Below are 15635 nucleotides of genomic sequence, written 5' to 3'. Positions count from 1 at the left end.
AGCCAGATGTGGCCTTGAGGCCCACAGTTTGCTGACCCTGGGTTTAGACAAACAGATTTTGGATTTGTTTCGTCACTGATACACTGGTGCAACAGCAGGCAGACAGGAGGCACTCAGTAAATGCTTGTGTAATGGCTGAGCAATGGAACCTGTTGGAACACAAGGGAGAGCCATCTCACCGACCCGATGCATGGGTGAAAGCTTGCTACCAGACATAATGCTAAAGCTGAATCCTCAAGGCGATTAGCCACGGGAAAAGAAAAGTAGCATGGGTGCGTGGGGAGCTGATGAAAGTTGGGGTAGAAAGAGCAGTGTGTGCAAATGCCCCGAGGGGGAGAAACCAAGATGCCTCTGCATACCTGAAGGTAACTCTGAAGGACTGGCTCACCAGTGTGGGTGGAGCCTGGCCCAGGGAGGAAGAATCGGGCCCACTAAGGAATCTGGACTACCCTCAAAGCAAAAGAGGATCTAGTTAAGGATTTTAGGCTAAGGAGAGACAGGACTACGTCTGTAATTTTACAAAGGTCATTCTGGCAACAGTGTGGACAGACTGAAGGAGGGAAGGACGGGAGGCACGGAGATCAGCCCAAACACCAACTTCACCATGGAGAGGGTCCTCATCTTCCCAGATGTGTATGGCTAGTACTTCCCATAACACTACCATGTAGAGTAAAATTTTCTACCCGTTTTCCTGTCTGTCTCTTTTAAACTACATGCTTTTTGAAAACAGAAACTCTGCTGTATTTATCTGTGCATGGCCCCAGCACGTGGCAGGTAGGAATCTGCTCATAAACGTCACTAAACAAATGCATCTGATTCGAAGTGATCTGGAAACACACCAGATCTACAGACTACATTAAAGCAGCTAATTTTTTAACAGACAGTTTATGACTATAAGGGTAACAAAGATCATGCCGCGAAGTGCCTCTCTGAGCGCGTGGGGCTGTCCCAGCAGCACACTTCCCGCTGCGGCCTGAGAGGCCCTCTGGCAGAGCCCAGGTGTGCAAGAGCCTCACCGGCATGGGGATCTTTGAGAGTTCTTTTCCAATGCAGTTCTTCATGATGCTCCATAAATTGAGGCTGTAGTTTGGCTTGTACGGTATTCTAGTTCTCTTTTCCTTCTTGGTCTCTTCCAGCTGATGCTTGTACTAAGGGCAAAAACAAAGCCATTCAATCACCCACAAAGAACAGAAAACCCGGTATTTATAAGCTTCCCTTCCCCTATATTAAAAAAGAAGCAGTATTTTCTGTTTCTCATAGGGCTTTACGAGCAAATCCTTGGGAATCACGCCCACATCCCTCGCCCGATGGCTCCCAAATGAGTGTTACCTGTTCGTCCAGGCTGATGTCACTGCTGGCTCCGCTGATGTTGCTGCCAGTCCGTCTACACAGGTGGGAAACATGTGAGAATCAGAACAAGGGTCAACAACCAGAGTCTGGTCCGCACCAGGTCGCTACAAGGCGGAATGCAAAGCACACCGCACAAACTTAGTAACGGGTGACCGAAGGACAACACTTAGATTAGAATATGCATGAATTTAAACATCTCTGGAGAACTCATTCAGAGAAAAAAGTTGAGGTTTTTCCACTCATTTAAGGAAAAGAGTCCAGATCTGAGTTAACATCGGCAAGTTCGATAGTCTCACTGAAACGTTTCTCAACTTTGAAGGTCAGATGTGTTCATTTCGGGGGGGAGTCAAGGACAACTTACTTGTGGCCCAAATTCTCGGGCATGGTGATGATCTCAGGAGCATCAAAAAACTCATTCTCATCATCCTCATCACTCATGTCTCCTTTGCCAGAGCAGCACTGGTCTGCGAGGAGAAGGCCATTCGTTTACTTTGGCTCAACTGACCAAAACCCGGCCCAGCAGGGTCTTGACCACACTAACTACCAACACAGCAACACGTGATAGAGAGCAGCAGAAGAGCCAAGTAAACAGCTCCAATTCCCTCGCCCAGGAGTCACTGATCCTGGAGAGTCTGCAGGTCTGCTATCAATGGCAGAAAACCACCTGGCTCATATCTGAACAGGCCACCCAAGAGCCAAGCGACTTACCTTTTCCAGAACCAGCAGTGCCTGGAGTGTTGGCCGGCAGCACTGTGGCCCCCCGGAAGGCCCTCTCCAGGTGATTATGTTGCTTCGCCAGCTGCTCCAGGGTCTCCTCCAGCCGGATACGCTGGTCTCTCTCATACTGAAGGGACTTCTGCCACTTTTTACTATGGGTCTGGGCTAACATGAGGAAATCTCTGCAGGCCTGGACGGAGAAGGAGTTATGCTCAACTCAACTAGTCAGAGCTTTCCCTCAGGCCTCTGGAAGCCCATTAAGTAACCATATTCTAGGAACTTTAGCAAATTACAGCAAAAGACTCCTTTTTATTCCACAGTATCAGGGAAGCCAGCTCCACGATGCAATCAAGGTCAACCCCAGAAAAAAAACTGAACATGGTTGTTACGGTTCCTTTATATATTCCTGGTCATGAGGACTAAACAAATGCCAAGTGAGCAATAAACCTAGGCAAGGTATTTGTGGCAACATCGCCAAGGGCAACTATGTGAACTGAACCAAAAGAAGCAATCTATTGACTAAAAGAAAGATGAGGACAAGCAGAGGATAACTGCTTTCAATACATTCCTGACCCCACTCAGGTCACCTAAAGCTGAGGGATTCAGATGCTGAGAAAAGGGAATCTGTCCTGAATTAGATCAAAATGGGGAAAAGTAACTGGTTTTTATTTTGGTCACGAAGAGAAACAACTGACCTTAAAAACTAGAAGCCTACATGGGCATGAAAGAAGGGATCTAGAGACAAAACACAGACCTGATCATATTAGCCCCTTCACTGGCTCCCCGCTAGGAACCTAACTATTGGGTTGACCATCAAGGGCCCTTCAGGTGTGGCCACCACCTGCCTTGTACCCTCCATCCCTCCTCTTCGTTAAGATCTGTGGCAAATGTCACTTCTGTGATGATTTCGTAAGCAGCCAATCTCTCCTCTGCATTTCCATAGCACTATGCACACACTTCTGTTTTATACCATTCACAGTGGTACTGTGACTGATTTTCTGTCTCTCCAGGTGGACTATGAGCAACTTGAAGACATCATTTATACCTTATCTATATACATATCTCCAGGTCCTAACTTAGTTGCTTTGTACACTGTAGGAGCCTGATAAAGTTTGCTTAATAAATAACGAAGGAAGGAAGCAATGTACGCTTAAAAGTCTATGCCCTGTTATGGAGAAACTAAATGGTAAACAGAGTAGCTACTCCCATGGTTTCAACCTTTGCCTATAAGCTAATGCCCATGAAATCAGTAATTCCAGCTCTGTATTCATGGAGACAGGATATCCAATTGTCTATCCAATGGTTCAGAGTAATCTCAAAATCATCGGGTCCCAGAGTGAACTCACCACATTCCCGTTCTGACTCTGCTTCTCCACGCCAAGAACAGTACCAGGGCCCTTCCCCCTGCCCAAGCCAGGAAACTAGGAGGCACCCTTGATTCTTAATTTTTCTTCCCTCCCCACTTCTGATTATCAAGTCCTATTGATTCTTCTTTAATATTTCTGGGATCTGTGTACACATCTTTCCATCCTCCATACTCAGAGGCGTTCCATTGCTGGGACTCTAATCGCAGCTCCATCCCACTATCTAGCTATGCAATTTGGGGCAAGTCATTTAACCTATCTGTGCCTCGTGCAAACAAAGAACCACCACAGCAATAAGTCAAAGAGTTGTCACTTTACATATAAAGCATTTAGAAATCTGAGGCTCACAGTAAGCATTCAATAAGGTGTTAGCTATGAGAGTTAAGCCTGCATCAAAATCGGTCTTATCCTCTTCTAATCCACTCTACCAAGCCCGTTTAGTAGGATCTGCACCCCTCCCCTCCCCCACACTTAATCCCTGGCCAGCCTTATCTCTAGCTACTTCCTTGTTCTAACAGTCAATTAGTAGTTTCCAGACTTTGGGAGAGAGGGAAGGGATCCCCATAAGCCACATCTGTACTTAGATCAGTTCTTCTCCCTCACTTCTTTTAAGAATACTGGTCATAACTAAAGTTTAGTGAAAGGCAATTATATGTCAGGCACTTCGCTGAACCCTTGACATTAATTATCTAATGGAAGCAGCTACTATCATCACCATTTACAGAAAAGGAATTGAGTTCACAGAGGAAGCAGGTTATGTAGATAGCTGAGGCAGTTGGACTTCAGGCCCCCAAGCTGTCTATTGCCTTTTTTCACAGGAAGAGTCTTTCTGGTCTTTCAGAACTTAGTTGAGGAGTCACCTTCTCTAATCTTCCTGGACTGAGCTAAACACCTCCAGTATCCTATATATACCATAGCAGCCTGTGTTCCTTTCTATCATGACACTTGGCACACTCTATAATGATCCGTTTACTTCTCTGTCCCCTCACTAGAGAATAGTCTCCCTGAGGGCAGGGTCCATATCCACATTTGTTTTATATCCCCTAGCACAGTGCCTAGAACACAGATGGTGCTCAACAGATGTTTCCTGAATAAGCAAATGGATACACTAATGGTATCAAATGGATTTCCCAGGTTTAATGCACTTTGGTAGAAAGAAGAGCTATGTCCTAAGCAATCAAGAAATTGAGTGAAATGTATTCTTCCTTTGATAAAACTTTGCTGTTTTGAGATGTAAAGTCAGCATGTTAATTTTAAGGCCTTGCCACTATCACCTAAAAGATACTAAGGAAAAAATGCAAGGATAAAAAACCGATTTCAAGCAACAACGAGCTACGAAGGAGGCATAGGAGGTACACTGGGGAGAAAAGAATGAAAAAACAGAACTTACCTGATTGCCAAAGGATCATTCCCTTTGACACAAACTCTGAACATATACAACTTGGGGAAGAAGAACTGCCCCAAGGAACAAAGATGGGCATTTCTTTCGATAGAAAAATCCAAACTAAGTTTCAGTTTTATGAGAAAATTTTTTAACCAAGAGGTGTGTAATTTAATTTTTCACATCAGAGGAGAAAAAAACCTGCCATGGAGCAGGGATAAAAGGCCACATTCACTGTCAGGAGACTGTTGTGTCCTGTTCCATTTAAGAAGTATATTTATTTACTATTGGTGAATTGACCCGTATGATTTATGAGGTTTTCCTGATCATAAAATATGACCTGAAATATGTGATCACATGAAAGACGTGACCATAAAATATGACCTGAAAAACAGGCACACAGTCACTAAGAAGTGGGAGAGTTTGGAACAAGAGCATACGATTAGACATTAGAACCACAAGCATTTGTGCTGATGGGCAAAATGGGCTTGGGAGATAGCTGATCTTCCTGCAGTCCTTAAGTGGACAAAAATAATTAGCCTCTTCTACTTGGTGTGTGAATCAGAGCACTGAAAAAGATGTTCAACATTTCAGAAAATGATATGAAAATCAAGGTTATCACAACTTTCTATGGAGTAACAAAGGGGTTTTAAGTAAGAAAAACTAAAATTTCCCCTGGTCACAAGAAAAGACCTTTGATCTCTAGAACTAAACTAGTGAACTAAACCAGTTCTAACAAATGTCTTAGTATCACTCCCTGAACAAGGGAAAATCTGGCCCTAGTGAGGTAATTTCATCCCATTTAATTGGACAGGGGCAAAACCAGCATAAGTCCTTTCTCAGATACTCTTTTCAGTTGCCTTGGGACACATCCTCTGGTGTTCTTCTGTGCAAGTGAACTGAAACAACCCACCAGGTGAGAATCAGTCACTGGTAGAGGAGAAACAGTGCTGTTTAAACCATGTATTCATTTCACACCTATCACCCAGTATCTGAAATACATCCCAACGCCCGCCATGCTCTGAGTTTACCTAGAGCCCTGCACCCAAGCAGCTGAAGTATTCCACACAGGCACCCGAGGCTGGAGTCATAGTAAGACAGAAGCACTGGTCCCTTCTTTTTTGAAAGCGAAGTACCCAAATTTGAGTATTTTGTCTTATCACCCAGAATTACCCCTGGAATCAAGGACTACAGATGAGACTAACTAGTATAAAGTTCTCACTAATACCTGGCCCCACTTACCACACTGTAGGCCAGAACGCACTAGCAAAGTATGGTAAGATTCCCAACGTGAAGCTCACACACAACAGTGGAAGGGACCCATGGAGACCACTCAGATCCAACAGATCAAGTTAGATAAAAACATATAAACAAAACCGCAACCCAAAGAGGTTAAGGGACTCAACTAACATCGCCATCGGATGTCCTGCCGGCTGCAGAAGCAAGGCCAGAGGCCTCCTAACGAAGTCCCAGGTTGGAGTGGACTGTGTGAGCAGAGCATGAAAGTCACTGCATCTGCGCGGCCTGTTCTCTTTCATGCAACGAATAATGAGCAGTGAAGCAGGACCTACTGTTCCCTGCTTTATCAATTACAATTTGCCCCAGCACAGCACGTGGGGAGAACTGCATTCTGAAGAGGGAAAGAATAAAAAGGCGACACGGGCACCAGCTGCACTCACATTGATCATGGCATTGGATGTTATCCTAAAGAGCGTGGCCCGTTCATTGACCTGCTTGATCTTCTCGTTGCTCTCGGCGGGCAGCCGCAGGGCCTCCAGCTCGCTGAGGGAGCGCTGCAGTGCCGTGCCGTGCTTGGCTATCAGGTCATTGCATGTGCTCAGGTCCTCCACTTTGCTGGACAGCGTCCGCAGGGTATTCTGCAGCTCCGTCTTGTCAGTTTGTGAGACAGACTCTTCATCTCCTGACTCATCTGTAGGAGCCAAAAGGTGAGTTATAGGACTCCACTTATGTGACTCCAGAGCTGAGAGTCGGAACCCCACCACCTCTGTCCACAACGAAACCAGCACTCCTCGCGCTGTGCATTTGGACCAACGGAGAGCTTGCCATTACCAGACGGGCTCTGATGTGGTCCACAGCCCACCTGTACCACAAACACCTGCGTGGTTTTTCCTTTTTTCCCCGCCAGGGCACACGACAATGAGCGTTTATTTTGCTCAAGCTTTTCTTTTTTCTTCCAGTTTTATTGAGTCATCACTGACATATAGCACTGTATAAGCATGATTTGACTTACATATATTGACAAATGATTATCACAGTAAATTTATTTATTTATTTATTTATTTTTTTTTTTTAAAGATTTTATCCATTTATCTGACAGAGAGAGACAGCGAGAGCAGGAACACAAGCAGGGGGAGTGGGAGAGGGAGAAGCAGGCTTCCCGCCGAGCAGGGAGCCCGATGTAGGACTCGATCCCAGGACCCCGGGACCACGACCCGAGCCGAAGGCAGACACTCAATGACTGAGCCACCCAGGCGCCCATCACAGTAAATTTAGTTAGCATCCATCATCTCATATAGACACACAAAAAAAAGGAAAAAAAGTTTTTTTCCTAGTGATGAGAACCTCTAGGATGTACTCTCTTAGCAATTATCAAATATACCATATAGTGTTAACTATCGTCATCATTTAGGGGCTCCTGGGTGGCTCAGTCAGTTAAGCATCTGCCTTCTGCTCAGGTTATGATCCCTGGGTCTGGGGATCGAGTCCCGCATCAAGCTCCCTCCTCCGTACGGAGTCTGCTTCTCCCTTCCCCTGCCGCTCCCCCCGCTTATGCTCACTCTCTCTCTCTGTTAAATAAATAAATAAAATCTTAAAAAAAAAAAAAAACACCCAAAAAACTATAGTCATCATGTTGTATGTCACATCCCCAGTATTTATTTATCTTATAACTGAAAGTCTGTACCTTTTGTCCCCCTACATTCAATTTCCCCACCCCCCCACCCCTAGGCTTCTTCTTAAAGGCCCCAACACTCTGGCCCCACCCCAGAAATTGATTTGGCTGGTAGGAGGCAAGGCCCAAGAACCTGAATTTTGAATAAGCTGCCCAGACCATTCTGATGCACACTTAAGTTTGAGAACCAATGATCCCTGGAAGATGATGGAGAAGCTAAATAGCTCCTGGGACTGGGAATGAATTGGTGAGCCTTGTAACTCCAGCTTGAGGGTTCCAATCCAGTCCAAGCTGATCATTACTATAAATCCACGATTATCCATTGGGTGATGGGTGAGCCCTGTATGAAATGGGTTGAGAATTGCACTCTGGTTCTTTGTAAGCAATATCCACATCACCAAAAGACTCATTAATTTACCTTTTCCAAAGGAGAGCTCAGGAAGTTTGTGATGAACTCATCTGACACTAAAGCCACCCCTGCACTGAAATGACCCTCCAACAGTAGGTCAAATAGTTGTACCATGTTGTACCTCTCGCTATCAGTTCTGTACCCAACACTCTGCAACTTCAAAATGCTTTTCTAGCAATGTCACTTCCTTTGAGGGAGCTAACATCAGCACTAAAATCAAAACAAAAGAAAATAAGGAAAGACCTCCCCTATCTGCTAGCCCGAGAGGCAGGACTGAAGTCAAAATATAACCTGTTACAAAAAAACTTACAAAGCGGTAAATTTCCTTTCGCTGTTTAATAGATAAAATACAGTGTGGGAAATGACAGGGGATAAAAAAACAAGAGATGAACAAAAGCCAGCAGGTGACCATCTTGGTCGGCTCTGAGTGGACAAGCTCAGTGTGATTAAACTGTCAACAAGGGGTTGGGCAGGGAAAATACCACCATTTTCCTTGAAGAAAAATCGAAACATGTGTAGACCACTCTTTTTAGTGAAACTAAGGTAGCAAACTGAAGAGTTTCCATAGAAAGTATCCCATATAATGTGTCTTGCAATCTATAAAGACTGTTTCAACTCAGAAGATACTTAAGTAAGAAAATGCCAGGAGAAAAAGCAAAAAAGTAAAGATAGAATCTAACCATGCGTTGTAATAATCTTAAGACAGACCTAGCAATAAAATATTTCTTTCCCCAAATTTTAAGGTAGTCAAATGGCATTAAAAGCCAAAATGACAACCGTCATGCTTCTAGGACAGTTTCTCCGTCTCGGTACTACTGACATTTGGGCCCAGTTAACTCCTTGTTGTGAGGGCTGTCCTGCGCAGCCTCCCCGGCCTCTCCTCACTGATGCCCATAGTACCAGCATTCCTCAGCTGGGACCACAGAAACATCTCCAGACACTGCCTGATGACCCCCGCAGGGCAGAACTGCGCCCAGATGAAAACTGCCACTCCGGGAGAAATACCGCATGAGGAGGAGATGCCTGAGTCAGTCAGATGGGTGATAATTAACGGACAGTGAGGTAATAAAATAAGGTATGTGCCTAGGAGGGGCAAACAGGAAGCTCCCCAGACGTGGTGTTCTCTGCTCCCTACCCGATTCTGCCAGCATCTTCACAGCCTTCGCCTTGGCCAGCTCCAGGGCCGTCACCCAGCGCTGCCGCTCCACTTCTGAGCTCGCCTTCAGATGGTAGGTCTGAGCGCCGCCATTGGAGATGATGAAGTTGCAGGAGTCCTCCACGGTGATGTTGGCCGTGGCGAGGTTGATGGTACCACGGCAAGTGTGTCTCATTTCTGCCTTTGACCTGCAATAATGAGACAAAGACCAGCTAAGTAGAAAGTGGATGGGTGGTTTACCCTTCACTGCCTTCCTTGTCTTCTCGTAGCTCTAAGCTTTTTGAACATGTGGCAGCCTTAGGAAACAGCAAGTTCTACTATTTCCCTTACACAGCTCCCTAAGATTCCAGAAACAATCAGTAGGGATTTCCTTTCACAGCCATTAAATGGTATTACTGAGTCAGACTGTATTGCTCCGCTGTTTTAGAAATAGGCTTCATGGAAGTATAACGACATACAATGTGAATTCAGCAATTTTAAGTGTATAATGCAGTGAGTTTTGACAAATGTATACAATTGTGTAACCACCTCCACAATCAAGATGTAGAACACGTCCATCACACCAAAAAGAGTTCCCTCATTACCCTTTTGTAGTCAGGAATTACCTATTTAGCAAGTTATAATTTTAAAATAGTGATTTATGGGGCGCCTGGGTGGCTCAGATGGTTAAGCATCTGCCTTCAGCTCAGGTCACTATCTACAGTTCCTGGGATCAAGCCCCACGTTGGGCTCCCAGGCTCAGCAGGGAGTCTGTTTCTCCCTCTCCCTCTCCCCCTGCTTATGCTCTCTCTCTCAATGAATAAATAAAATCTTTAAAAAATAAAATAAGTGACTTATAAACTCACACAACAAAATTTCTTTTAACACTCTCACTCCCTCAGAGAAAGAATAGCTCTGTTTCACATATACTGAACAACCTCCCTCCCCAACCTCAACTCAGCCCAAATGAGAATTGCCATACTACACTTAGAATTATATTGCATCAGTGTAAGGCACGCTGAGATGCTTAGGGTATTAAATATTGACTACAGCTCAAATGATATATGAAAGAGGAATAACTAGCTTTCTGTGGGAGTAAAGAAAGAATAATCATAAAAGAATCACCAAGTAATATAATCTTTTGGGAATATGCTCTTTCCAAGGATCCACTGACCTCTATTGGTAGGAACTCCTAAGCCATCCTATTAATAGCTAGGAAAGATTCAGCAAATCTGTTCTCAGAGGATTGGGTGCAAAAATTTTCCCCATCTCTACTGACAGTTCTATTAATAGACTAACTTTTGAACTTTACATCACTACCTGGTGACAACAAGCTAACTTCACAGAAAATACCAAGCTGCTAGCACAATTGTGTATACCTTGCAAACTGAGCTAATTTCCCCACCGCCCGTTGGGTTATGCCCAGAGACCTGCATGTTGAGACCACGGTTTTCCCTGACCAAGTTGGAACATAAAGAGGTCAAAGTCCTTTGCCAACTGCCACAGTGCAGAGCGGAGCCATTTCCCTTTCACTGGAGTCAAGCAGCCCCATACACCTGGCACAGCCCCATACACCTGGCACATTCCTGCGTGCCAGAAATGACACACACCCCATCTCCAGAAACTAAGACTTGGTATATTTGAGAAAGTCTGTTTACTGTGCTTAGGAAGACAGATTTGCTATTGTTCAGTGTGTCACATGAAACTGGTTTTTCCTCCTCAAATGCACAAATGAGCAGTATGGGAGGGCCAAGGGGGTCTCAATGGCCTGGGCCATTTTCCATCCCCTGCACCTGCCACACTGTAATGTGAATCCCTGTTTTTTCTATTCTTACCTCCCCTCCCCCCACCCCCAAGCTTCAGTTACGTTATGAATAATGCAGGCCGAATTTCAGATCCACAGCTGACAGGCCAGCTCACCCTTGCTTTCCACTCCAAAGGTGCTACTTGGACTTTTACCACATTCCTCACAATCTGTTGGTACTTTTCACCTGTCACTTCCTAGGAATCTCTTCTGCCTGCGTCATCTTCATGAACTAAAGGAGTTTCTCAAATCACATAAAGTCCATAGCAGTTTTAGAAATACCAAGGAACCCAAAGAGTAAGGCAGGCTTGACTCAGGAGCTCTTGGGTTCAGGCAGATACACCCATGTTTATAAATGATTAGTGCAGTTCAGAGTGCAAGGTAAGTTCTTCCAGTACTACAGCAACAATTAGGTGGTACTTTCTGTCTAGAAAGTTCCCTGAAAAGGCCAGCCGAAACAGTAATTCAATCTCTGGAAACTAGTCAGGAAAACGAATGCTGTGTGTCTGGGAAAGCTGAGGTTCTACATATGGCTCTAAGTAATGGGACATCCGTGTAACTGTGTATGTAAGGAAGAACAGAATGGGTAAAAAGAGGGAAGTGGCCCGCCAAAGCCCGTTAGGACAGTTCATCACAGCCTGGGTCAAAGAAATATATGATCTCAGTTAAAAAGAAAACAGCATTTTGTAAAAGGCATATAGAGGAGATGACAGGTTATGGAGGCATGAAAAATGGGAGGAATGACAATTTAGCTAAATAACTCCAGGGAGATGGGGACCCGAAGAACCCTGTTAAGAAGAATAAATTACCAGTGTAGTCGGTAGGAAATACTTCAAAGTGATTTTGAAGGTAGTGCACAGATTTGATAACCCTGGTTCCTGTTGCTTGGTTGGTTGGTGGGTGGGACCATCTTAGCTGGCAAAGACAGGCCTATGCACATTTCCCAATATGTGGTTTGTTATGCTTTGGAAGGAGTCTGATCTGTAGTCATTAGCTCTTGTAAAAGAGAAGTTAAAAGTGGTTACAAATACCTGAAGAGACAGCAACATAAAAGTTCTTAATGTCCAGCCAAGATCAACACTGATTAAGACTGGTACTGATTAAAGAATCAACTGGTCTGGAAAGTGAATCTGGTAAGAACTTGGATGAGGAAAAATGGCCACACAGTAAGGCCCTCAGCTGACACACAACTTCTGAAGATGAGCAATCAATATTAATAGTGACTTACAAGCCAAGTTAGGATACGAGTCAATTGAACATTAGAATGATGGTCAGTGAAACAGGAAAATAGAACTTGAGTAGGGGAAAAATTTTGGAACACACTAAAATGTTAGATTTGTGATCTAACCTTAAAACTGATCGTCCTGGATGAGTACTTAGAAAGGGTTAAAATTAAAATCAATTCTGAATATAATAATGCAAATGATACAACTGTTCACAACGTGGCTGAAGCAGTAAGGATGTGCTAAGGCACTTTCCAATGTTAGAGACTAGATAAGAATGTGTTCTTACTTCAACAACCTCCAACTCCCACCTTCAATTTCCCCTCAAAATTCTCTAAGAGCTGATACAATGGGGTTGATGGAAGAGATTCATTCCCCCTAACTCTCCTGGTGGCAGAATGACTACCTGCAAAGGAAGAGAAATAGAGTGAGCTGTTCTTAACAGCGTTTGGGGTCTCAGGATGGTCTTTATAAAAAGATTTCAAGTAGAAATGCCATTATATTAAGAAAAGTCTCCCTTAAAGGAGACTTATACATTTTGTATAAAGTACACACAGTAACTATGATCTATGAACTTGCTATATAGGCAAGCAATAATCTCTATTATCTGACTGATTCATGTAACACTACCCTGCGTTTTAGGTTATGTTGGTGTGAGGAGAACTAATTTCAAATCCTGACTCCTTAAGACCGTGGAAGAGTTGCCCAGCTAGGTCTCAGTTTCCTCATCAGTAAGATAGGAATATCTCCTAACTCCAGGGTTATTGCTGGGAGTCAGTGAAAGTACCCAAACTGTCCAGGCCTCAGGAAATGTTTATGTCCTGTCCCCAAAACCAGTATCATTATCTCCAGTAACTCGACTAGCCAAAAGCATGCTACGGTGATGGCAAGACTGTCAGTCACCATAAATATAGATTAAACATTCCAAAACAAACAAGAAGTAATCATACCAAAGACATGGACTCTTCTTTTAATAAAACTTAAACCTAACCAACCAAAGAGACCCCAGAAATACTGGATAGACCGCTTAAATCATGCCCATGGGGGTAGGTGGGCTCAGCATACATAAAAGCAGCACTGGAGCGCACATCTCCATTCTGGGCTGTCCAGAAGGTGAAAGCCTATGTCAAGTCTGGGAGAGATAAGGAAGACAGGGGCTTAGATACGGAGGCCACCCTGTGCCTGGTGTCCTTGTGCCTGAACATGGAGAGAACAACGGCAGGTACATCAAGGGCTGCTAATAACCTTGAACTCTGGAGATCGAGGGCAGACAGCTAAGACTTGGGACTTTCACAGTAAGTTCCTTGAGAGCCATGCCTGGGCTTTGCTCTTCCACATGTGCCCCTTAGCACCTACAACAGCGCCTTCCTTGCAGAATTCATCATTGCACCTCTGTGCTGGTGGAAACACATTGGAAGAGTAGATGCTCTCCAAACAAATGGAAAGGCCAGGAACGGAGGGGAAGGTATTGCACCAAGGGCGGGTAACCCAGGTGGAGGGGTTAGACCCGGGGCGTTCACTTTTGTGATGGTGGGCTCGCGTCGCGGGCTGTCAAGGCGCGCAGGTGACGAAAAGGGGCCTGGGGCGACCTCAGCTGCGGTGCCGGCTCGAGAGGGTGACGCCGCGAGGACTGTGGGCTGCGGTGGGGGACGGCGCCCCGGAAGCAGTTACCTGTAGTAGCTCAGGAGCCCGTTGCTCAGCACGAACCACCGCCGCTGGTAGCCTTTGATATAATTGGTCCATTTGAAGAGCCAGCCCTCTCGAGCCGAGCCCGAACCCCCGGCGCCCGTGCCGCCGGAGCCCCCCGCCGGCGGCGCAGGGGCCGGGCCCGCAGCCGCCACTCCCCCGGCGCCGGGGCCCGGGCCGCCCGCCGCCGCCGAGGCCACCGTGCCAAGCGCGGCCCCGGAGCCTGGCCCCGAGTCTCCGCGGCCGCCGCCGCCTCCCACCACGGGGGGACCCGTGCCGCCGCCGCCCGGAGCTGCGATGGCCGCCGGGCCCGGCCCCACCACCCCTCTCAGCTCCGTCGCCGCCATGAGCCGCCGCCGCCCCGAAATACAGGACCGGAACCGCCTACGAGAGCCGCCCTCGCCGCCCGGAGCGCCCCACACGGCTAGCGCATCAGCCGCAGCCGCGCAGCGTCCCCGCCCCGCCAGGCCCGCTGCGGGAGGGAGGGCTCGGCCGCCGGGAAGGAGGCAGTCGATTGGTGCCGCTGAGCGTCACTTGCGGAGGACCCCTAGGACATTGGCATTTCTCTCGGGCCTGTCATCCCACACCGCCCAGTGAGAGCCCGGGGTGGGACGCGTCCTGCAGGCACGCCGCTGACTGGCTCAGGTGAAGGCCAATCAGACTCATGTACAAGCCCATTGGTGCTTTCCCGAAGTCTCCGGCGCTCAGGGAGGACTCGAGAATGCAGAGTGCCCGGCCAATTCGATCACCGATTGGCCAGGGTTTCCGCCACTCATTTCAGTTTATGACCCCGTCACTGCCACGTCACCCCCTCCCATCACTCTTCTCTCGTCCCAGTTCCGCCCTTACGGATTGGTGGTTGGTGTCAGCTGCTCAGCCTTTTCTACCATTTGCTAAACGAGATGAGGAACAAGGGAAGGAGTCTCGTTTTCACATCCTCACTTTCCTATCTTATTGGTTCGCGTGCATGTCATTCACATGTTGGAGGAGAGACGGAGTGGGGATTAGAGATGATTGGTTCCGGATGGTGTCTGTGACAGCTGACGCTTGGCAGTGCTGACCAATAACAGAGACGTAATGAGAGAGGGGCTGACCGGAGGCAACCAATAAAATCCGGGAAGCCCGCAGTGGGGGCTTGCCTGCTTGCTTCCACCCTTTCGGGATAGGCGAAGAGTCTTTTCCCCAAAAGCGTTTTTTCACAAAAGCGTTGGGAGTCACTCTTCCTGAGTTAAAAACATCCGTATAGTTTCCTGTTGGGAAGAGTGACTCTCAGCAGGTTGCCACTGCCTGTGAAAAGCCCCCTTTTAGGGCCTCCTCCTAGCGGCTGGCTCTGAGCTGGAGGCCCGGATTGCTGCGGAGTCCACAAATAGCTTCCCCAGTTCCTTCCTGGGTCCAAGATCCTCCTAATTCCCTTCCCCGGTTTGCTCATTCATCGCACCACACCCCTTAACTCTTGATTCCAGACTGTATGCTCTTGTTAGAGTAGGCAGCTAGTTAGGTTTTAACAGAATACCTGGAGTCCAGAAACGGGTAAATCGCGGCCAGCGTAGTTGTAAGAAAGTCAGAGGCCTGTCCGGGCAGAACTACCAAAACAAAGCCACGGGAAACCGGATCAAACCAGACCGGCCCAAGCCGGCTGACAAAGAAGGCTGGAA

The 15635-nt window shown here is 46.6% G+C and overlaps 1 protein-coding gene across 1 annotated transcript in view; it reads right to left on the bottom strand.

Moving 5' to 3' along the window:
• Window positions 1–14496, bottom strand: part of OSBP (oxysterol binding protein) — a 34626-nt gene extending 20130 nt beyond the window's left edge. The window contains exons 1-7 of the mRNA XM_028111211.2: window positions 13966–14496; window positions 9268–9476; window positions 6492–6742; window positions 2059–2257; window positions 1712–1814; window positions 1330–1384; window positions 1017–1148 (exon numbers count right to left, since the gene is read on the bottom strand). Coding sequence (XP_027967012.2) covers window positions 1017–1148; window positions 1330–1384; window positions 1712–1814; window positions 2059–2257; window positions 6492–6742; window positions 9268–9476; window positions 13966–14327 — 1311 coding nt within the window. The 5' untranslated portion in view covers window positions 14328–14496. The remainder of the gene's footprint in view (window positions 1–1016; window positions 1149–1329; window positions 1385–1711; window positions 1815–2058; window positions 2258–6491; window positions 6743–9267; window positions 9477–13965) is intronic.
• Between the last annotated feature and the right edge of the window lie 1139 nt (window positions 14497–15635).

Source organism: Eumetopias jubatus, unplaced genomic scaffold (assembly GCF_037043125.1).
Source record: "Eumetopias jubatus isolate StellerSeaLion01/CBP00866 unplaced genomic scaffold, mEumJub1_p1.0 scaffold_13, whole genome shotgun sequence".
Lineage (NCBI taxonomy): Eukaryota > Metazoa > Chordata > Mammalia > Carnivora > Otariidae > Eumetopias > Eumetopias jubatus.
The sequence above is the reverse complement of the archived record's forward strand: the minus strand, read 5'-3'. Positions and strand labels throughout refer to the sequence as shown.